General features: G+C 37.7%; 1 protein-coding gene and 1 long non-coding RNA gene across 21 annotated transcripts in view; one reads left to right on the top strand and one right to left on the bottom strand.

Annotated features, from left to right (window-relative positions):
* The window catches only part of LOC133638749 (uncharacterized), a 33,556-nt gene extending 13,831 nt beyond the window's left edge, over window positions 1-19,725 (top strand). Inside the window, exon 3 of the long non-coding RNA XR_009823679.1 lies at window positions 19,215-19,725. This is a non-coding gene — a long non-coding RNA (uncharacterized LOC133638749). The remainder of the gene's footprint in view (window positions 1-19,214) is intronic.
* The window catches only part of LOC133638745 (protein unc-13 homolog B-like), a 143,353-nt gene that overhangs the window by 4,618 nt on the left and 114,331 nt on the right, over window positions 1-24,404 (bottom strand). For 6 of the 20 annotated variants that reach the window (XM_062031654.1, XM_062031649.1, XM_062031648.1 and 3 more), the window contains 20 exons: window positions 22,325-22,455; window positions 21,405-21,490; window positions 19,373-19,499; window positions 19,191-19,287; window positions 17,188-17,331; window positions 16,972-17,049; window positions 14,920-14,997; window positions 14,674-14,694; window positions 11,086-11,145; window positions 10,976-11,008; window positions 8,665-8,691; window positions 8,456-8,521; window positions 8,069-8,083; window positions 5,306-5,394; window positions 5,094-5,240; window positions 3,424-3,547; window positions 3,300-3,353; window positions 3,159-3,236; window positions 1,172-1,319; window positions 973-1,029 (listed from right to left, as the gene is read on the bottom strand). In XM_062031654.1, coding sequence (XP_061887638.1) covers window positions 973-1,029; window positions 1,172-1,319; window positions 3,159-3,236; window positions 3,300-3,353; window positions 3,424-3,547; window positions 5,094-5,240; window positions 5,306-5,394; window positions 8,069-8,083; window positions 8,456-8,521; window positions 8,665-8,691; window positions 10,976-11,008; window positions 11,086-11,145; window positions 14,674-14,694; window positions 14,920-14,997; window positions 16,972-17,049; window positions 17,188-17,331; window positions 19,191-19,287; window positions 19,373-19,499; window positions 21,405-21,490; window positions 22,325-22,455 — 1,660 coding nt within the window. The remainder of the gene's footprint in view (window positions 1-972; window positions 1,030-1,171; window positions 1,320-3,158; window positions 3,237-3,299; window positions 3,354-3,423; window positions 3,548-5,093; window positions 5,241-5,305; window positions 5,395-8,068; window positions 8,084-8,455; window positions 8,522-8,664; window positions 8,692-10,975; window positions 11,009-11,085; window positions 11,146-14,673; window positions 14,695-14,919; window positions 14,998-16,971; window positions 17,050-17,187; window positions 17,332-19,190; window positions 19,288-19,372; window positions 19,500-21,404; window positions 21,491-22,324; window positions 22,456-24,404) is intronic. The other 14 variants (XM_062031664.1, XM_062031669.1, XM_062031650.1 and 11 more) reach the window with 13 other exon arrangements.

The following is a 24,404-nucleotide window of genomic DNA, read 5'->3' on the forward strand; positions in this document are numbered from 1 at the left end:
AACAACATTTCTCAACCAGCTAAAACAATGAATTTAGGGATTTCGACATCTACGAGCAGAGAGGGGGGCAAACCTGACACCGCTCCAAGCACCTGTTGTTTGAACTGTTTATGACCCAGTGCAGCTGCTGCATAATGAGACCCCTCCCCCTTAGAAGCAGCTGCAGCTACGTAATCAGGGGATGCCCAAATAAATGGGGAGGTGTGGAACTTTTTCCGTAGAGCGCGGGGCGACATTGTACGAGGGTGCAGGTCCACGCGCTCTCCTCATGAGCTAGTGGTTAGAGTGTCCGCCCTGAGAACGGTAGGTTGTGAGTTCAAACCCCGGCCGAGTCATACCAAAGACTATAAAAATGGGACCCATTACCTCCCTGCTTGGCACTCAGCATAAAGTGTTGGAATTGGGGGTTAAACCACCAAAAATGATTCCCGGGCACGGCCACCGCTGCTGCCCACTGCTCCCCTCACCTCCCAGGGGGTGATCAAGGGTGATGGGTCAAATGCAGAGAATAATTTCGCCACACCTCATGTGTGTGTGTGACAATCATTGGTACTTTAACTTTTTTTAACTAAATTGAATCCTGTCTCTGTTTGATTCCTTGCTTCTTGTCCTGTTTAATAAATAGTTCAGTGTTTGAACCTGACAACTATCATATCACTGAATTGTTGCTGTTTTAAGTTAAGCAACACATGTTTAAAATTTTGAATATATTTATTTTAATCTATTCTTTTAGGCATTTTTAACCCTAAAAATGTTTTAGAACAATTTGTTTTCCATTTATTCTGATGACTTCAATAAAGGCATCTAATTAAATTCGGGTACAACACAAATAAATAAAGGCAAAACTGACGTCTTTATTTTTCAGGGAGTTGGCAACCCTATTGTCTCCCCACTGTAGTGGAACATGGTAACAAAAAGGAACATAGACATGAGGGTGGGTGGTGTCACGTGATCTAAAATGATGGAACCTACCCCTGCTGGGCTGTATTTTTTCATTGGGAGTTAACTTAAAACCTTTTCCATTGTGCACTGACACACACGCAGCACGGGAGATAAAGAGAAGACAGCAATGACTCGTCAACACATTGCAGCACCAAATGTTACAGTAACAAAATTGACAGCGCCCTCTACTGGTGTTTTTAGGGTAAAGCTAACACCCGGCGGCGCTTACCTTGTGCATGTTGGCTGGTCACAAAGGTCTTGATGAGCGTGTCGGTGGTCTGGGTGTAAAGGGACAGGGCGTGCCGCAGGGAGGACAGCTCTGCACTCTTCTCCAGGAAAGCCTTCTTCAGACCATTCCCTCCGGCGTGGAAATATTGCTGAAAATAACAACAAAATAAAAGAAATAAGTTACATTCATACCTCTCTGAGGCTATAACCACATTGACATTTACGACCAATAACTACATCTAAACATAAATACATTACTCAAATTATATATTAAATTGAAAAACTTTTTTAGCTTTCAAATTTTAATATTACAGTTATGTTCCAATGGAACCCATTTACCGTGTTTTTCGGACTATAAGGCGCACTTAAAATTAATTTTCTAAAAAATCGACAGTGCGCCTTATAACCCGGTGCACCTAATGTACGGAATCATTCTGGTTGTGCTTACCGACCTCACAGCTTTTTTATTTTGTACATGTTGAAATGATAAGTGTGACCAGTAGATGACAGTCACACATAAGAGATGCATGTAGACTGCAATATGAGGCTAGTAAACAACACCAAAACTTTAAATGTTCCATTGAGAATATAGAACATTACGCACGGCACTCAAAAATCGGTCAAAATGTTTTTAGTACGACTTTTATCTTGCAATATTATGCAAAAGCAACTTTTCTTACCTACTGGTACCTGCTGATCTGTATTTAGGATCTGCGTAAGTCCTGAAAATGTGCGCGCGTCCGCCTTTGTAGATACAGTAGTCGATATACTTCTTCTTATTCTCTATCTTCTTGTTATGGGACATTCATCCTCCGCTGTTACCATTTCTAATATAAAGTAGTGTAAAGTTCTTACTAGAGATGTCCGATAATGGCTTTTTTGCCGATATCCGATATTGTCCAACTCTTAATTACCGATTCCGATATCAACCGATACCGATATATACAGTCGTGGACATACTTGCCAACCTTGAGACCTCCAAATTCTATACTACTATGATTATATCCATATTTTTTGGCATCACAACATCTTCTTTCAAATGTATATTATGTTTATAAACTCAGGAAATACGTCCCTGGACACATGAGGACTTTGAATATGACCAATGTATGATCCTGTAACTACTTGGCATCGGCTCGATACCCAAATATGTGGTATCATCCAAAACTAATGTAAAGCATCCAAACAACAGAAGAATAAGTGATTATTACATTTTAACAGAAGTGTAGATAGAACATGTTAAAAGAGAAAATAAGCAGATATTAAAAGTAAATGAACAAGAGGATTAATAATAAATTTTTACAGCTTGTCCCTCATAATTTTGACTAAATAATAGAATGATAAATGACAAAATATGTTACTGCATATGTCAGCTGCTACATTAGGAGCCTTTGTTTGTTTACTTACTACTAATGGACAAGTTGTCTCGTATGTTCACTATTTTATTTAAGGACAACATTGCAATAAAAAACATATGTTTAATGTACCGTTAAGTTTTTTGTTTTTTTTAAATAAAGCCAATAATGGCATTAAAAAAAAAAAATAAAGCCAATAATGCAATTTTTTTGTTAAAATAAAGCCAATATTGCCATTTTTTGTGGTCCCCCTTATTTAGAAAAGTACCGAAAAGTATCGAAATACATTTTGGTACCGGTACCAAAATATTGGTATCGGGACAACCCTACTTTACAGGTGTGCCTTATCAGGGTTGATTAGTGGAATTTCTTGCTTTATCAACGGGGTTGGGACCATCAGTTGTGTTGTGAATGAGAAGGTGTGTTCAAACCTTTGGCCTGTACTGTATGTTGATGTCGACCTAAGTGGTCACTATTTCGTAATAAGAACAACCTGGTGGACCACGACGTGATGCGCTCGCCGACACGTGAGAACTCGGACCGATTGGTTCAGTTTGGTCAGTTAACAATCAGTAGTTGCCCCATGCATGCCAGTGGTTGATGGACAGTTGATAAGAGACTTCTGATGCTGACCTTGATGGTGTCCAGCGCCACGTCCATGACAGCACACTGCCTCGGAGACAAGCTCTTTGCCTCTCCTGCCATGTGATCCTACGAAGAGACCATTTCAAACCATTTGTCTACAGAAAGTCACCATATTGGCCTTCCTCATACCTTTAGTTTGGAGAGTTGACCTAGTTCTTTGGCAGCTGAGAGTATCTGTGCCCCCTGAACGGAAAACAACTATTATTATTTTGTCAAAATAAGACAGAAACAAAGCGACAAAGGTTTGACTTACAAAGGTGTCGTTGCCCTGAGGCAGGACTATGGTCTTCTCCAAGTTGGTCATCACGATCCTCCACAGCTCCTTCAGCACACGCTTCAAGACGGTCTTCTCACATATGGTAGCAAACAGCGTCAACCTGCACGATAGAGGACATGCTGGGAGTGTTGTTGACTTTCATTCTTGTTGACGGATGCCAATGCACTTGGACGAATAGAACAGACAAGCCATTGTAATGTCTGCTCGCGGAAAAACAAAAATCCTAATCTACGATTTGACTCCCTTGAATGGCCTTGACGCTCCAACAACAGGAGCAGGCTGTTCTGAAAAAAACCCCAGAGGACACCCCAACGATGGACGCTTTTGACCTCCCTTCCTCCTCAACGACACCTGGAGTCGAACTTTTGCTTGTATGCAGAACGGCCCTACACCCAAGACAATGGGTATATACACACACACACCCATACTTGCCAACCTTGAGACCTCTGAATTCAGGAGATGGGGGGGGGTAGCGGGGGTGTATATTGTAGCGTCCCGGAAGAGTTAGGGCTGCAAGAGATTCTGGGTATTTTTTCTGTTGTGTTTATGTTGTGTTACGGTGCGGATGTTCTCCCGAAATGTGTTTGTCATTCTTGTTTGGTGTGGGTTCACAGTGTGGCGCATATTTGTAACAGTGTTAAAGTTGTTTATACGGCCACCCTCAGTGTGACCTGTATGGCTGTTGATCAAGTATGCCTTGCAGTCACTTACGTGTGTCTGTAGAAGCCGCATACAAATGGTAAATGGTTGTACTTGTATAGCGCTTTTCTACCCCTTTTTAAGGAGCCCAAAGCGCTTTGACAGTATTTCCACATTCACCCATTCACACACACATTCACACACTGATGGCGGGAGCTGCCATGCAAGGCGCTAACCAGGACCCATCAGGAGCAAGGGTGAAGTGTCTTGCCCAAGGACACAACGGACGTGACTAGGATGGTAGAAGGTGGGGATTGAACCAGTAACCCTCAGATTGCTGGCACGGCCACTCTCCCAACTTCGCCACGCCGTCCCCCAACAACATGTGACTGAGCCGGCAAGGTGTTTGCATGGAAAAAAAGCGGACGCGACGACAGGTTGTAGAGGACGCTAAAGGCAGTGCCATCACAGCACGCCCTCAATATTGTTGCCCGGGTGAAAATCGGGTAAAATTCGGGAGAATGGTTGCCCCGGGAGATTTTCGGGAGGGGCACTGAAATTCGGGAGTCTCTTGGAAAACTCGGGAGGGTTGGCAAATATGCAGACACCCCCTACCCCCACCCCACGCCTTCACCACCGCTTGATTCCTTTTACTTCATAGCAGCAGTCGACCTCCAGGGCCCCAACTCCCCCAACCCTCTGTTACGAGTTGTCGTGATTAAATGTAACGTGTTTATGTGTGCATTGCATGGAGGTTTTTTACCACTCCAGTCTAGGCCCCCTTAGGAGCCCAGTCTAGATTGTATTTTTTTACTCATCTTCTTCCCCAGCGTTTTACCTTTTTCCCACCTTTTACGGGGCGCCTCGCGGCAACCCATCAGCGTTCCTGTTCTGTAACCCTGTACACTGTTTGTTTGTCTAATCTTGAACGGGTTTGTGCTGATAACATAGTTTCGTTGTACTTGTTGCAATGACAATAAAGACCTATCCTATCCTATCCTACTTACTTTCCGTCCAGAAAGTCCATGAGCGGCCGTAGCATGTTGTCAGAGTCGGCATCCACCTGGTTCTTGGTGTTGGCATTCAGCGGCCCTTTGATCTGGTAGAGCAGAGACGCCATCTGCCGCATGCAGTCATTGATGCGGGTCTGGAAGCTAAGAGTTGGCAGGGGGAGTTAGAAATGTGGAGTGTGGAAGCAACTGCGGGTTGGTCAGTCTACCTGTTGCCAAATGTACCGCTGAGCTCATCCAGCACGCTGTTGAGTTTCACCTGCAGGTTACTCAGCAGGTCACTGGCCTCAGTGTCCATCTACACAAAGACAAGAAGAAGACAGGAGAGAAATGACATTTTTACATGAACTTGCACATGTTTTGTCATTCAATAACACAAGCAAAAGAGATTATACAAGCAACTTTGAGTAGACTCTGTCCTGCAATGCAGAGATCCACCGATATCATACTTGCCAACCTTGAGACCATTGATTTCGGGAGATTGAGGTGTGTTGGCGGGGTTGAGTTGGGGGGGGCGGGGTTTGGTAGTAGCGGGGGTGTATATTGTAGCCCGGAAGAGTTAGGGATGCAAGGGATTCTGGGTATTTGTTCTGTTGTGTTTATGTTGTGTTATGGTGCGGATGTTCTCCCGAAATGTGTTCACAGTGTGGCGCATATTTGTAACAGTGTTAAAGTTGTTTATACGTCCACCCTCAGTGTGACCTGTATGGCTGTTGATCAAGTATGTCTTGCAGTCAATTCCGTATGAATGCAGAAGCCGCATACAACATGTGACTTGGCCGGCACGCTGTTTGTATGGACAAAAAGCGGACGCGTCGACAGGTTGTAGAGGACGCTAAAGGCAGTGCCATCACGGCACGCCCTGCCCGGGTGAAAATCGGGAGAAATTCGGGAGAATGATTGCACCGGGAGATTTTCGGGAGGGCCACTGAAATTCGGGAGTCTCCCGGGAAAATCGGGAGGGTTGGCAAGTATGACCGATATGGTATTTTCATGATAGTAGTCACAAGGCCAATAACCAATATTTGGAGCCGATATTCATTTGCAGTTAAATTGAGCTAAACATGAATAGTATACGTCAGGGGTCCCCAAACTTTTTGACTCAGGGACCGCATTGGGTTAAAAAAAATTGGTAGGGGGCCGCGCTGTGTATATATATATATACACTACCGTTCAAAAGTTTGGGGTCACATTGAAATGTCCTTATTTTTGAAGGAAAAGCACTGTACTTTTCAATGAAGATAACTTTAAACTAGTCTTAACTTTAAAGAAATACACTCTATACATTGCTAATGTGGTAAATGACTATTCTAGCTGCAAATGTCTGGTTTTTGGTGCAATATCTACATAGGTGTATAGAGGCCCATTTCCAGCAACTATCACTCCAGTGTTCTAATTAGGGATGTCCGATAATGGCTTTTTGCCGATATCCGATATGCCGATATTGTCCAACTCTTTAATTACAGATACCGATACCGATATCAACCGATATATACAGTCGTGGAATTAACACATTATTATGCCTAATTTGGACAACCAGGTATGGTGAAGATAAGGTAATTTAAAAAAAAATGAATCAAATAAAATAAGATAAATAAATTAAAAACATTTTCTTGAATAAAAAAGAAAGTAAAACAATATAAAAACAGTTACATAGAAACTAGTAATTAATGAAAATGTGTAAAATTAACTGTTAAAGGTTAGTATTATTAGTGGACCAGCAGCAAGCACAATCATGTGTGCTTACGGACTGTATCCCTTGCAGACTGTATTGATATATATTGATATATAATGTAGGAACCAGAATATTAATAACAGAAAGAAACAACCCTTTTGTGTGAATGAGTGTAAATGGGGGAGGGAGGTTTTTTGGGTTGGTGCACTAATTGTAAGTGTATCTTGTGTTTTTTATGTTGATTTAATAAAAAAAAAAACCAAAAAACCAAAAAACGATACTGATAATAAAAAAACAGATACCGATAATTTCCGATATTACATTTTAACGCATTTATCGGCCGATAATATCAGCAGACCGATATTATCGGACATCTCTAGTTCTAATGGTACAATGTGTTTGCTCATTGGCTCAGAAGGCTAATTGATGATTAGAAAACCCTTGTGCAATCATGTTCACACATCTGAAAACAGTTTAGCTCGTTACAGAAGCTACAAAACTGACCTTCCTTTGAGCAGATTGAGTTTCTGGAGCATCACATTTGTGGGGTCAATTAAACGCTCAAAATGGCCAGAAAAAGAGAACTTTCATCTGAAACTCGACAGTCTATTCTTCTTCTTAGAAATGAAGGCTATTCCACAAAATTGTTTGGGTGACCCCAAACTTTTGAACGGTAGTGTATATATATATATATATGTGCAGTCGCGATCAAAAATATACATACATTTGCAAAGAACATAATGTCATGGCTGTCTTGAGTTTCCAATCATTTCTACAACTCATATTTTTTTGTGATAGAGTGATTGGAGTACATACTTGTTGGTCGACAAAAAACATTCATGAAGTTTGGTTCTTTTATGAATTTATTATGGGTCTACTGAAAATGTGAGCAAATCTGCTGGGTCAAAAGTATACATACAGCAATGTTAATATTTGCTTACATGTCCCTTGGCAAGTTTCACTGCAATAAGGCGCTTTTGGTAGCCATCCACAAGCTTCTGCTTGAATTTTTGACCACTCCTCTTGACAAAATTGGTGCAGTTCAGCTAAATGTGTTGGTTTTCTGACATGGACTTGTTTCTTCAGCATTGTCCACACATTTAAGTCAGGACTTTGGAAAGACCATTCTAAAAACTTAATTCTAGCCTGATTTAGCCATTCCTTAACCACTTTTGACGTGTGTTTGGGGTCATTGTCCTGTTGGAAACACCCAACAGGACATAGAAATAAAACACTGAGGAAAGAATAGTCATATTAGAACATATGTACAGTATTTATAAATAACACTGACACCCACCTTCTCCCTGTCAGTCTATTGCGAAAATATTTGAGGGAGGGGGAAAAAACACAAATTAAAAAAACATAGCTTTTAAAATGAAGAACAGGTTTTAGGAAAGGCTGTGGAAATGACTGATGATGATGCAAATAATGTTGTATGAGAGAAAAGTATTGATGTACTTATTATGACTGAGATGTGTCAGTGGGATACAAATGACAGTTGCACTATTCAACCCTCATGAAATGATAAAACAACACAATGGACTTGTTAGAAAAAGACAAGTTGTGTTTACGGACTTGAATTGTTTTGTTGGTTTATTGCAAACAAATGCTAGTTTGTACACTTTGCAGGGCTTAAGTGCAACTGTGGGAAGGGAGCGAGTCAGTGGAACAAACAGTAACAAACCTCAACCTGAATTTTGTCCCCGTCCTCCCTTATTTCCTCTTCCTCATCCTCCTCACTCTCCTCAAACTTCAATACAAAGATTGTATAAAAAAACATGGTTTGAGTCTCATCTCCAACACCACAATGTGAGAATAGTTGAACTAGACTAATGTGAGTAAATGCAGCCATGTGTCATAAACATGTTTGCATTTACTGTTGCATGGACTTGCCTGGCGTGCCAGCATTGCACTGTTGCACTATGGGGGAACAAAGCAAAACATGACATCACATACAAAAAGAATGAAATGTGGTCAAATCTCGGTTTTCGTAGGCCCGGACTTTTCGTATGAGCCGGTTTTCGTTCAGTCAAACATTTTCATGGTTCCTTGCATTTCTCAATGGCTTACTTTAAGTTGAAAAAACATGCATATTTAAGCACATTTCACTTGAAAAATGTATGTCTTCAATCAAAGGTAAAAGTGATGTTATCATATTCATTGGTCATGTAAGAAACCCAAAACCAGTGAAGTTGGCACGTTGTGTAAATGGTAAATAAAAACAGAATACAATGATTTGCAAATCCTTTTCAACTTATATTCAATTGAATAGACTGCAAAGACAAGATACTTAACGTTCGAACTGGAAAACGTTGTTATTTTCGGCAAATATTAGCTCATTTGGAATTTGATGCCTGCAACATGTTTCAAAAAAGCTGGCACAAGTGGCAAAAAAGACCTGATAAAGTTGAGGAATGCTCGTCAAACACTTATTTGGAACATCCCACAGGTGAACAGGCTAATTGGGAACAGGTGGGTGCCATGATTGGGTGTAACAGCAGCTTCCATGAAATGCTCAGTCATTCACAAACAAGGATGGGGCGAGGGTCACCACTTTGTCAACAAATGCGTGAGCAAATTGTGCAACAGTTTAAGAACAACATTTCTCAACGAGCTATTGCAAGGAATTTAGGGATTTCACCATCTACGGTTCGTAATATCATCAAAAAGGTTCAGAGAATCTGGAGAAATCACTGCACGTAAGCAGCAAGGCCGAAAACCGTGACCTTCGATCCCTCAGGCGGCACTGCATCAAAAACCGACATCGGTGTGTAAAGGATATCACTGCATGCGCTCAGGAACACTTCAGCAAACCACTGTCAGTAACTACAGTTTGTCGCTACATCTGTAAGTGCAAGTGAAAACTCTACTATGTGAAGCGAAAGCCATTTATCAACAACACCCAGAAACGCTGCCGGCTTCGCTGCACCCCAGCTCATCTAAGATGGACTGATGCAAAGTGTAAAAGTGTTCTGACGAGTCCACATTTCAAATTGTTTTTGGAAACAAAGAGGAAAAGAACCATTCGGACTGTTATAGGTACAAAGTTGAAAAGCCAGCATCTGTGATGGTATGGGGGTGTATTAGTGCCCAGGACATGGGTAACTTACACATCTGTGAAGGCACCATTAATGCTGAAACGTACATACAGGTTTTGGAGCAACATATGTTGCCATCCAAGCAAAGTCTTTTTCATGGACGCCCCTGCTTATTTCAGCAAGACAATGCCAAGCCACATTCTGCATGTGTTACAACAGCGTGGCATCTTAGTAAAAGAGTGCGGGTACTAGACTGGCCTGCCTGTAGTCCAGACCTGTCTCCCATTGAAAATGTGTGGCGCATTATGAAGCCTAAAATACCACAACGAAGACCCCCGGACTGTTGAACAACTTAAGCTGTACATCAAGCAAGAATGGGAAAGAATTCCACCTGAAAAGTTTCAAATATTGGTCTCCTCAGTTCCCAAATGTTTACTGAGTGTTGTTAAAAGGAAAGGCCATGTAACACAGTGGTAAAAATGCCCCTGTGCCAACTTCTTTGCAATGTGTTGCTGCCATTAAATTCTAAGTTAATGATTATTTGCAAAAAATAAAAAATAAGTTTCTCAGTTCGAACATGAAATATCTTGTCTTTGCAGTCTATTCAATTGAATATAAGTTGAAAAGGATTTGCAAATCATTGTATTCTGTTTTTATTTACGAATTACACGTGTCAACTTCACTGGTTTTGGGATTTGTAGGTAAATCCCATCATTAGCTACCTCGTACTAGCAGCTTTTCACTATTTAGATGCACAATAAAGAGAAAGGGAAGACGTGTGTTCTTGTCTCTCATGAGGCTTGTGAATGATGGGCAGAATTTTCCCTTTAAACATTCGCTGCCACCACAGTACAATAGAGGATTACATCTAGTGACTAGTAGTATTACACTGCCACCACAGTACAATAGAGGATTACATCTAGTGACTAGTAGTACTACACTGCCACCACAGTACAATAGAGGATTACATCTAGTGACTAGTAGTACTACACTGCCACCACAGTACAATAGAGGATTACATCTAGTGACTAGTAGTACTACATAAATGTTCACTATGCTACTAAGCTAAAGACGAGTTGGCTTGGATAATAACCCACTGGTGTAAATGTGCTACAGTCAAGGTTCACCACCACTACAAATATACTTCTACAACCCACAGTACCAACCAGACTCTCTGCCTCCTCATTCCCTGTTGTCACCTGCTCTCCAAGCCAGACACAACATGAACACAGTCGTCATTAAAGGGTTAATTAAACCTGTTGTGATGAAAACCTACCTCCTCCTCCTCCTCCTCTTCTGCTGCTTCCTCCTCTTTGTCGGCCACCGACTCATCTCGCTTTAAATGCCAACACACTTATTTCAACTATGCTCAACCAAGACAAAAGTGATGACTAAACAACTACGAGCTCTAAAGTGATGTCATTATTGGCAATATCTTCTAGTCCACAAGTGTCAAACTCAAGGCCCGGGGGCCAGATGTGGCCCGCCACTTAATTTTTTTTGGCCTTCAAAAGCCTGGAAATAATAAGTATCAATAAGTACTATAACTTTTCTTACTAAATGTATTTTTTATTTCTATTTTGGGAGAAAAAAGAAAAAAGTACCCCACATAATCGCAAATTATGTTAACTTAAATATGGGCTAGTTAAGCAAAAATATATTATCAAACAGTCAAACCATTTTTTAAATAGATAAATACTAATAATAATGATTTCAAAGCAAGTTATCCATCAAATTGTGCAATATAAAAGTAGCAATAAATTTCATGGTAAAATTGACTGTGGTTTTTACAGCATTTTTTCTCTAAATGAAAAAAAAACAGTACTTTTTTTACTGTAATAAACTGTGGTGCCGTTTTGGCGTTTACAGTAATACACCAACAAATATAAAGGTAGCAATAGATTTAATGGTAAAATTTACTGGTTTTTACAGCATTTTTCCTCCAAATGAAAAAAACAGTACTTTTTTTTACTGTAATAAACTGTGGTGCCGTTTTGGCATTTACAGTAATACACCGAAAAATCTAAAAGTAGCAATAGATTTCATGGTAAAATTGTGGAATTTACTGTGGGTTTTTTTATAGCATTTTTCTCTAAATGAAAAAAAAACCAATACTTTTTTACTGTAATAAACTGTGGTGCCGTTTTGGCATTTACAGTAATACACCGTAAAATCTAAAAGTAGCAATAGATTTCATGGTAAAGTTGTGACATTTACTGTTTTGTTTTTTTTATAGCATTTTTCTCTAAATGAAAAAAACAGTACTTTTTTTACTGTAATAAACTGTGGTGCTGTTTTGGCATTTACAGTAATACACCGAAAAATCTAAAGGTAGCAATAGATTTCATGGTAAAATTGACTGGTTTTTACAGCATTTTTCTCTAAATGAAAAAAACAACTGCACTTTTTTACTCTAATGAACTGTGGTGCCGTTTTGGCACTTACAGTAATACACCGAAAAATCTAAAAGCAGCAATAGATTTTATGGTAAAATTGTGGAATTTACTGTTTTTTTTTACAGCATTTTTCTCTAAATGAAAAAAAACAGTACTTTTTTTTACTGTAATAAACTGTGGTGCCGTTTTGGCATTTACAGTAATACACAGAAAAATCTAAAGGTAACAATAGATTTCATGGTAAAATGGTGGAATTTACAGTTATACACCAAAAAATCTAAAGGTAACAATAGATTTCATGGTAAAGTTTTGACATTTACTGTGTTTTTTTACAGCATTTTTCTCTAAATGAAAAAAAACAACAGTACTTTTTTACTGTAATGAACTGTGGTGCGGTTTTGGCATTACAGTAATACACCGAAAAATCTAAAAGTAGCAATAGATTTCATGGTAAAATTGTGGAATTTACTGTGGTTTTTTTTATAGCATTTTCCTCTAAATTAAAAAAAACAGTACTTTTTTATTGTAATAAACTGTGGTGCCGTTTTGGCATTTACAGTAATACACCGAAAAATGTAAAAGTAGAAATAGATTTCATGGTAAAGTTTTGACATTTACTGTGTTTTTTTACAGCATTTTTCTCTAAATGAAAAAAAACAACAGTACTTTTTTACTGTAATGAACTGTGGTGCCGTTTTGGCATTTACAGTAATACACCGAAAAATCTAAAGGTAACAATAGATTTCATGGTAAAATGGTGGAATTTACAGTTATACACTGAAAAATCTAAAAGTAGCAATAGATTTCATGGTAAAGTTGTAACATTTACTGTTTTGTTTTTTTACTGCATTTTTCTCTAAATGAAAAAAACAGTACTTTTTTTACTGTAATAAACTGTGGTGCCGTTTTGGCATTTACAGTAATACACCGAAAAATCTAAAGGTAGCAATAGATTTCATGGTAAAATTGACTGGTTTTTACAGCATTTTTCTCTAAATGAAAAAAACCAGTACTTTTTTACTCTATTGAACTGTGGTGCTGTTTTGGCACTTACAGTAATACACCGAAAAATCTAAAAGTAGCAATAGATTTTATGGTAAAATTGTGGAATTTACTGGGTTTTTTTAGAGCATTTTTCTCGAAATGAAAAAAACAGTACTTTTTTTTACTGTAATAAACTGTGGTGCCGTTTTGGCATTTACAGTAATACACCGAAAAATCTAAAGGTAACAATAGATTTCATGGTAAAATGGTGGAATTTACATATATACACCGAAAAATCTAAAGGTAGCAATAGATTTCATGGTAAAGTTGTGACATTTACTGTGTTTTTTTACAGCATTTTTCCCTTAATGAAAAAAAAAAACAGTACTTTTTTACTGTAATGAACTGTGGTGCCGTTTTGGCGTTTACAGTAATACACCGACAAATCTAAAGATAGCAATAGATTTCATGGTAAAATTGACTGGTTTTTACAGCATTTTTCCTCTAAATGAAAAAAAACAGTACTTTTTTTACTGTAATAAACTGTGGTGCCGTTTTGGCATTTACAGTAATACACAGAAAAATCTAAAGGTAACAATAGATTTCATGGTAAAATGGTGGAATTTACATATATACACCGAAAAATCTAAAGGTAGCAATAGATTTCATGGTAAAATGGTGGAATTTACATATATATACCGAAAAATCTAAAGGTAGCAATAGATTTCATGGTAAAGTTGTGACATTTACTGTGTTTTTTTACAGCATTTTTCTCTAAATGAAAAAAACCAGTACTTTTTTTACTGTAATAAACTGTGGTGCCGTTTTGGCATTTACAGTAATACACCGAAAAACCTAAAGGTAACAATAGATTTCATGGTAAAATGGTGGAATTTACAGTTATACACCAAAAAATCTAAAGGCAGCAATAGATTTCATGGTAAAGTTGTGACATTTACTGTGTTTTTTTACATCATTTTTCTCTAAATGAAAAAAAATCTGTACTTTTTTACTGTAATGAACTGTGGTGCGGTTTTGGCATTTACAGTAATACACCGTAAAATCTACAGTTGTTGATTCACGGTAAAAAAAACAAACAAACTGGCAGCTCAGGTGCCAAAATTTTACTGTAAAATATATACTTTTTTTTATTTACAGTAAAAAAACAAATGTCAATTTTACAGTAAAATTCTGCCGTTTTTTTTTACCATAAAAACAGCAGTACTGTTTTTGCATTCACACAAAAATTTGAGGTGAAATTATTGCAACTTACCATATTTTTTTTACATTTTAGTTTTTAAAAAATCTACTAATAAAATGCATTAAAAAAAAAAAAAATCATAATATTCACTGTTAGAATCGGCCATCTGGGGCCAAACATAAATGCGATGTGGCCCTTGGTGAAAAAGACTTTGACACCTCTGTTCTAGTCCGTAGACTGACAACTCTACATATTGACTACTACCTCACACTATAATACGTACCGATGCTTCCACTGTGGCAATCTGACACAAGCGAGAACATCCTTTAAATATGCAGGCTGCTCACATGCATGCTAGTTAATAGCAACTAGTTATTGAGTTATGAATCCAATCAGCCTGAGCCCCATTTGTGTACGTAACCCAAAAGCAAATGGCTCTTAGGAAGACATACAGTAAGTACAATATATCCAGTGAGGATAGATAGAAAATAAAATGTACTGAAAAATAAAAATGTATCTTTGACATTACCTGTTTGGCCCCCATGCACTCAAACATCTTCTCCAGCAGAATACGCAGCTGCTGCACATTATTCATCAGGACGCAGGGCTGGATGCAACACAAAAGTACACACAGTAAGACGTGATGATGAGTTTGCACAGGATTCATACATTAGTACCTCAACTTACGAGCTTAATTGGATCTGTCAAGGAGCTCTTAACTCAAAACACTTGTATCTCAAATCACCGTCCACCATCGAAATGAATTGAAACCAATAACAGTCCAACTCTAACATGTAACATGCCTTTTAAAAAGAAAAACACACTTTTAGAGAGTGGACTTCTACGGTATCTCCTTCAAGTTGCTTCTCTTTCAAACACCCCATCAGCAGCTTTTCCATATTTTCATGGATAAATGTCCACGGGTTAGATATTATTCGCACGTACGACACTTAAGACCTTCAGTATATCAGTATGTGGAATTAAATTATAGAATGGATTAAGCAAAGCAATCAAACAATGTACTAATATGATCCACTTCAAGAAACTCTACAAACTTAAAGTGTTTACAAAGCACAAAGAAGAAGAACCATGATAAACTTTCTGAATTTATCTCATCCATCCATTCATTTTCAAAATAATCTTACTCATCTCACCATATGAAATGTAACTTACTTCACCGAGTATTATTTATTTATTTATTTTTATTGTGATTACTTATGGAGTATATTGTGAATAAATTGACAACAGGAAGTGAACAAAAGTTTTAGCAACTGTTATGTAAAAGAAAAAGGGTAGGATTAAATAAGCTCTGCTTCTTCCTACTCCTTTTCGAACATGTTGAAAAGAGAAACTGGAAATTGTGTTGCATCATGTTGTATGCATGCATGTTCCAAATAAACTCAAACTCAATTTGAAATCAAACCTTGGAGGCACTGCGGAAATATTTATAAAACAATCTTGCCTTTTTTCATACTTCCTTTCTCCCCCCCGAAGTGTGACGTCAGCGGTTATCTCCATGTATGGTAAAGGTGTATCCGAAGTGCTTTGCGAGAGTCCGCCATTGTAGTCAAAAAGCGCCTTCTTTTTCTTTAGCCTCTTGTTGTGGGGCAGACTGGCTCGTACGTGCACATGCACCCTGTTGCCATTTCTAACACAAAGTAGCGTATAGTTCTAACTAGAGATGTCCGAAAATGGCTTTTTTGCCGACATCCGATATTCCAATATTGTTCAACTCTTAATTACCGATACCGATATATATACAGTCGTGGAATTAACACATTATTATGCCTAATTTTGTTGTGATGCCCCGCTGGATGCATTAAACAATGTAACAAGGTTTTTCAAAATAAATCAACTCAAGTTATGGAAAAAAAAAATGCCAACATGGCACTGCCATATTTATTATTGAAGTCACAAAGTGCATTCTTTTTTTTTAACATGCCTCAAAACAGCAGCTTGGAATTTGCCCCATGCGTTAGTGCTGCAAGGGGTTCTGGGTATTTGTTCTGTTGTGTTTATGTTGTGTTACGGTGCGGATGTTCTCCCGAAATGTGTTTGTCATTCTTGTTTGGTGTGGGTTCACAGTGTGGCGCATATTTGTAACAGTGTTAAAGTTGTTTATACGGCCACCCTCAGTGTGACCTGTATGGCTGTTGACCAAGTATGACTTGCATTCACTTGTGTGTGTGAAAAGCTGTAGATATTATGTGATTGGGCGGGCACGCAAAGGCAGTGCCTTTAAGGTTTATTGGCGCTCTGTACTTCTCCCTACGTCCGTGTACACAGCGGCGATTTAAAAAGTAATACATTTTACTTTTTGAAACAGATACCGATAATTTCCGATATTAAATTTTAAAGCATTTATCGGCCGATAATATCGGCAGTCTGATATTATCGGACATCTCTACAAAGTAGCGTATCACTCTAACTTATAGACAGTGTGGATGTGGAGGCACGTGAATAAGACCACCCACAAGCAGCTCTTATCCCAAAAGACTCTTAAGTAGTGTCACTCTTAAGTTGAGGTTCCAATGTGCATGTTTCAGAAGATGGCAAATAAATTAGAAAGATGGCCACTTACAATTTTCTCCTTGTCGACATAAGAAGGAAAACTCTTGGTGAGGATGGCACTGTACTTTAAAAGAACTTTGGCAATAGTCTGGAAAGATAAGGCATAAGACACTTTTAGGAGCATTAAAATGATATCACTCAGTACAAATTCCAGACTATTACATTCAAACTGTTTATCTGCTAATATAAATTCCTGGTATTGTCCCTCAATATGACGTCATGTTACCTTGGAGAAGCGGCGACTGTACTGTGCCATGACATTCGGGTCAGGACATTCCAGTTTCTTGATTATCTCAAAACTCTGGTTGAGTTGGGTGAAGACGTCCACCACAGAGCACGAGAAGAGAGCGTGCTCGGAGGTTTGCTGGAACTGAAACACACGTGGAGGGATTGTAATGGACTTACATTTTCGAAAATGGTTGTCACACTCATTATATCTTGCCATCGGAGGAATTGAATTACTTAGGATCAGAGCTCACCTACAGTCGTGGTCAAAAGTTGACATACACTTGTAAAGAACATAATGTCATGGCTGTCTTGAGTTTCCAATCATTTCTACAACTCGTATTTTTTTGTGATAGAGTGATTGGAGCACATACTTGTTGCTCACAAAAAAAGTTTTTCATGAAGTTTGGTTCTTTTATGAATTTATTATGGGTCTACTGAAAATGTGAGCAAATCTGCTGGGTCAAAAGTATACATACAGCAATGTTAATATTTGCTTACATGTCCCTTGGCAAGTTTCACTGCAATAAGGCGCTTTTGGTAGCCATCCACAAGCTTCTGCTTGAATTTTTGACCACTCCTCTTGACACAATTGGTGCAGTTCAGCTAAATGTGTTGGTTTTCTGACATGAACTTGTTTCTTCAGCATTGTCCACACGTTTAAGTCAGGACTTTGGGAAGGCCATTCTAAAACCTTAATTCTAGCCTGATTTAGCCATTCCTTTACCACTTTTGACGTGTGTTTGGGGTCATTGTCCTGTTGGAACACCCAACTGCGCCCAAGACCCAACCTCCGGGCTGATGATTTTAGGTTGTCCTGAAGAATTTGGAGGTAATCCTCCTTTTTCATTGTCCCATTTACTCTCTGTAAAGCACCAGTTCCATTGGCAGCAAAACAGGCCCAGAGCATAATACTACCACCACCAACCACCATGCTTGACGGTAGGAATGGTGTTCTTGGGATTAAAAGCCTCACCTTTTCTCCTCCAAATATATTACTGGGTATTGTGGCCAAACAGCACAGTTTTTGTTTCATCTGACATCACATGGACAAAGATAAGACCTTCTGGGGGAAAGAACCAAACTTCATGAATGTTTTGTGTTTTTTGTGACAAAAAAATAAAGTTTTAATTTTCCTGAGGGAACTCTCCTGAAGAAGTACTATCTATCGATATGTGCTCCAATCACTCTATCTTTTGTTTCATCTGACCACAGAACTTTCCCCCAGAAGGTCTTATCTTTGTCCATGTGATGTCAGATGAAACAAAAATTGAGCTGTTTGGCCACAATACCCAACAATATGTTTGGAGGAGAAAAGGTTAAGCCTTTAATCCCAGGAACACCAAGCCTACCGTCAAACCGTCAAGCATGGTGGTCAAGTCAAGTCAATTCAATTCAAGTCAACTTTATTTATATAGCACGTTTACAACAACTTTTAAATTGAACCAAAGTGCTTTACAGGTTAAAAAAGCATAGAGCAAAAAACAAAACAAAACAAAAAAACAAAAACAAACAAAGAACATAAACAATGAATTAGCTGAACAAGATAGTGCAAAAGCAATAAGTGGTGGTAGTATTATGCTCTGGGCCTGTTTTGCTGCCAATGGAACTGGTGCTGGTGGCCAAACAGCTCAATTTGTGTTTCATCTAACCACAGAACTTTCCTTTGGAAGGTCTTATCATTGTCCATGTGATCAGCAGCTAACTTTAGACGACCCACGACTGTACATAGTCTTCTCTAGAGTAAGACAGCTGAACTTGTAGTGAGGGCTTTTTGTGTTTTTTACGTTAAATTGGAAATAATCAGCGCTGCCGTATCTGACTTCTGTTTTTTTTACACAATGACTTTAAAACAGAACATTGTGACAACCAACCCCATAGTGTGAGGGTTGGTTGTGTCAGAGTGTCTTTAATAGTCAATAGCGTTTATATGATGGGCAATTTACAGTCAAGTAAAAAAATGTGACAATTCCCTACTGTATCTTAAAATATCCACACTCTTACCCCATCTTTTTTGTCTCTCTCCAGGGCTCCGTGCATGAATTCCATGGACACGTCCTCATTTTCATCCAACCACTGCAGCACGAACTGAAGATACCATCTACAAATAGTAAAAACAAAACTTTTACACCAACTCTTACCAAAACGTTATATTGAGTGAATTCATCCTATTAGTGGTGTCTTACGATGGGTAGTCTGGAACAACGTCCTTAAAGCTTGGCAGCTCTTTGACATATTCGTTATAGAGCCACTTCACTTTGAAGTGCAAGTTCATGTAGTCGGTGCTCTTGCACAGTCTGTGTTTCTCATGTTCTGGATGGACAAAGACACAAACGTGTTTTTATTAGGGCGGTCAAATGATTAATCACCAATCACCATTTGCAGCAATGTTTGAAATATGCCTATCACTGTATTTTACAAGTAGAACAAAATAAATGACAGGACAACGTTGTATATATTTAACCTATTGTATGTTTATGAACAGCTCTGAATAATAAAACATTGAATTCAAATGAAAACATACAACAGTACAAACTAATAGTGGGATGCTCGGGTCTTTTTAGAGAGCAGGCTCTTTTAGCTCCCAAAACGGCTCGTAAGTTTTTTTGTGCCTTAACCATCAATTGATTAATGAATTAATTAATACTAGATCAAGCAATTCCTGAAGGAATTGTGTGTGAAAGCTCCAATGCTGAAGTTGAACTTCAAAATGACTAATTGTTGAAGTACAGCACACAATTCCTGAGCATGCTGAATATTGAAAAATGTGGGAATTGTGGAATTTTGAAGAATTCCAAATTGGGTATTTCGGGTAAAGCGGGAATTTTTTTTGAAAATTGTAAACTTGAATGGTCTGAATTTGTTGAAATGGTTGGTATTGGAATTTTTCAAATCGGTCGAGAAATGTTGAAGTAGTAACATGATGAATTGAGAAATGGAATTACGGAATTCCTGGACTTTCGGGAAAACCGGGAATTTTTCCAGTTAAAAAAAAGATCTTCATTTTTTGTCCTAATTAAGAGGAATGTTTTGACGGTTAAAATGCGTTGAAAAATGTGGAAGGAGTAGTCGCTAGAAAAAAGGGTGGAAATAGAGCTTTGGAAAACCAGGAATTCTGGAAAATCCTGGAATTTTTTTTAACTTGAAAAAAGGGTAGTTTGAATTTTCAGAATGGTGGAATATGTTGAAGGTGGAATGGTTTGAATCGGTTGAAAAATGTGGAAATGGGGAAAGTTTGAAAAATGCCCAATTCATTTTAAATGGGAAAAATGTCCCGGAAAACCTGGAATTCTGGGAAATATGGAATTTTTGGGAATTTGTCAAGGGAAAGCCCGCGATTCCCGAACAGGCTGAACAGTTTGAAGTTGGAACGGCTTGAATCAGATAAAAAATGTGGGAGTTGTGGAACTTTGAAGAATGTCCCATTGAAATTTTTTTTTAAATTGGGAATTTCCGATAAAGCGGGATTTTTTTTTAAATGGTAAAAAAAAACTTGAATGGTCTGAATGAGTTGAAATGTTTGGTGTTTAAATTTTTTAAATAAGTCGAGAAATGTTGAAGTAGTAACATTTTTAATTACATTATTGTGAGGTTTTGTATTAGTGTTCCTAAAAATATGATATATATATATTTTTTTTTTCAAAATTTGGCCCCCCGGGTCAAAATAATTAGGGATGTCCGATAATGGCTTTTTTGCCGATATCCGATATTCCGATATTGTCCAACTCTTAATTACCGATACCGATATATACAGTCGTGGAATTAACACATTATTATGCCTAATTTGGACAATCAGGTATGGTGAAGATAAGGTCCTTTTTCAAAAAATGAATATTATAAAATAAGATAAATAAATTAAAAACATTTTTTTGAATAAAAAAGAAAGTAAAACAATATAAAAACAGTTACATAGAAACTAGTAATTAATGAAAATTAGTAAAATTAACTGTTAAAGGTTAGTACTATTAGTGGACCAGCAGCACGCACATTCATGTGTGCTTACGGACTGTATCCCTTGCAGACTGTATTGATATATATTGATATATAATGTAGGAACCAGATATAACATTGTTGTTATATCTTGTCTAGCGGTGAACTTTTTCTTTGCTCATTGGTGTCCTCATCTTAGTCCCATCATTCAGATTACTTCTTACACAAGGAGTGCCAAGCGGGTGTCATGGTAACAAAGCCGGAGAGGTGAGTTTTGCTGTCACTTACCTTCCATAGCATACTTTGTGTCTTGTGCAAACAATGTCCACATGACTTCTGCTGACACTTTCCCTACGTTTAATTCTTGAGGAAACCTGCAAGCAAAGTAACAAAAACATATTTGATATACAGGAAGAGGAGAGAGCGGGGACGCAGACTTCCGCTTCGCCCTATTTAGAAATCGTAAAGAACACTTTAAAAAAAAAAATCGGAATCCAGATGGTGATCCGGATCACCCTCAAAATATAATCACTCGGTTCTAATCCAATTAATGATGTATATAAAACCTTAACGGCTTTCTAGGCAGAATAGAGCGGCTCCATTGTAAGCAGACTTTTGATCGCATTTATTTACTAGTTAGAATACAATAAAAAAAATCCATCTTTCGTCACGTCTTTTATAATGATTGTGAATGATAGGTGTGGAGAATGCATATATGTTTGAGAGTTCTTTCTTTATTCATAGCCATGTTTAGAGCAGCTAGTACTTTTCCTTTGTATATTCTGTATACCAGTTTCTCTTTGTTTTCATAGGTCTGTTTAGTGTCTTAGACATTGGAATGTGAATACATCTACCCTCTTTACCTTATCAGTGTTGGGAAAGGGAGAGGCATTCCTTTTCTGGGAGAGGGGGTGGGGCCTGCTTTCTTCTTTAAAGAGTAGTTTTCTTCCATTTGAATGTTAGAACAACTTAAGAAGCCAGTATGAATGTATTGGTCTAGGTGGTTCTCCTGAAATTTCAGTAAAACTTGATAATATTCCTATTCTGTCTTGATGGTCCTTCTTACTCAGCATATATGTCATCGAAAGAATTTGGGATTGACCAGTAATTTAGATTCCCTGGGAGGAAGGGCTGGTCGACGCAACAATGGCAAAATAAAATAAAAACAATTTTGTTCCCCTTTGACACGTAAAGGCAAATAAACTCACTGGTTCAACACAGGTGTGTAGGAGTTCCTGTCCTCTTCAATGATGGAGACGATGAGCATAATGAGTTTGGGCCAGAAGTCCAAGTTCTTGATGCTCGGGCCCTGGTCCTCCAGGGAGAGATCTTCCTTAATCTGGATTAGAAAACAGGTCTTATCATTATTTATTTCAATTAAAATGTTTTGAATCTTTAGACACCATCTAATACTATGTAGTGGTATCGTATGTAACTATGTATCATATGTAGTGGTATCGTATGCAACTATGTTTCATATGTAGTGGTATCGTATGTAACTATGTATCATATGTAGTGGTATCGTATGTAACTATGTATCATATGTAGTGGTATCGTATGCAACTATGTATCATATGTGGGAGTAGTATTGTATGCAACTACCGTATACATCATATGTACAGTAGTAGTAGTATCATATGCAACTATGTATCATATGTGGTAGTAACATATGTAGTAGTAATATCGTATGCAATTATGTTGTTGTATCGTATGCAACAGTGTATCATAGCTGGGAGTACTGTATGCAACTATGTATCACATGTAGCAGTAGTATCATATGCAACTATGTATCATGTATGGTAGTATCATATATAGTAGCAATATTGTATGCAATTATGTTGTTGTATCGTATGCAACAGAGTATCATATCTGGGAGTTATACTGTATCACATGTATCAGTAGTATCATATGTGGTAGTATCATATCATACGTAGTAGTAGTATCGTATGCAACTATGTATCATAGTATGCAACTATATATCATATGTAGTAGTACTATCATATGCAGCTATGTATCATATGTGGGAGTAGTCTTGTATGCAACTATACATCATATGTGCAGTAGTAGTAGTATCATATGCAGCTATGTATCATATGTGGGAGTAGTATTGTATGCAACTATACATCATATGTGCAGTGGTAGTAGTATCATATGCAATTATGTTGTATCGTATGCAACAGTGTATCATATCTGGGAGTAATACTGTATCACATGTAGCAGTAGTATCATATGCAACTATGTATCATATATGTACAACCCTTTGAGACACTTGTGATTTAGGGCTATATAAATAAACATTGATTGATTGATATGGTAGTATCATATGTAGTAGTAATATTGTATGCAATTATGTTGTATCGTATGCAACAGTGTATCATATCTGGGAGTTATACTGTATCACATGTAGCAGTAGTACCATATGCAACGTTATCATATGCGGTAGTATCATATATGTAATAGTAGTATCGTATGCAACTATATATCATATGTAGTAGTAGTATCATATGCAGCTTTGTATCATATGTGGTAGTATCATATCATATGTAGTATCGTATGCAGCTATGTATTATATGTGGTAGTGTCATATCATATGTAGTATCGTATGCAACTATTATCATATGTAGTAGTAGTATCGTATGAAACTATACATCATATGTACAGTAGTAGTAGTATCGTATGCAACGTTGTATCATATCTGGGAGTAGTGTCATATGCAACTACTGTATGTATCATATGTGGTAGTATAATATGTAGTAGTAATATCGTATGCAATTATGTTGTTGTATCATATGCAACAATGTATCATATCTGAGAGTAATACTGTATCACATGTAGCAGTAGTATCATATGCAACTATGTATCATATGTGGTAGTATCATATCATATGTAGTAGTAGTAGTATTGTATGCAACTATGTATCATAGTATGCAACTATATATCATATGTAGTAGTAGTATCATATGCAGCTATGTATCATTTGTGGTGGTAGTATCATATCATATGTAGTATAGAATGCAGCTATGTATCATAGTATGCAACTATATATCATATGTAATAGTACTATCATATGCAGCTATGTATCATATGTGGTAGTATCATATCATATGTAGTATAGAATGCAGCTATGTATCATAGTATGCAACTATATATCATATGTAATAGTACTATCATATGCAGCTATGTATCATATGTGGTAGTATCATATCATACGTAGTATAGTATGCAGCTATGTATCATAGTATGCAACTATAAATCATATGTAATAGTACTATCATATGCAGCTATGTA

Source organism: Entelurus aequoreus, linkage group LG21 (assembly GCF_033978785.1).
Source record: "Entelurus aequoreus isolate RoL-2023_Sb linkage group LG21, RoL_Eaeq_v1.1, whole genome shotgun sequence".
Lineage (NCBI taxonomy): Eukaryota > Metazoa > Chordata > Actinopteri > Syngnathiformes > Syngnathidae > Entelurus > Entelurus aequoreus.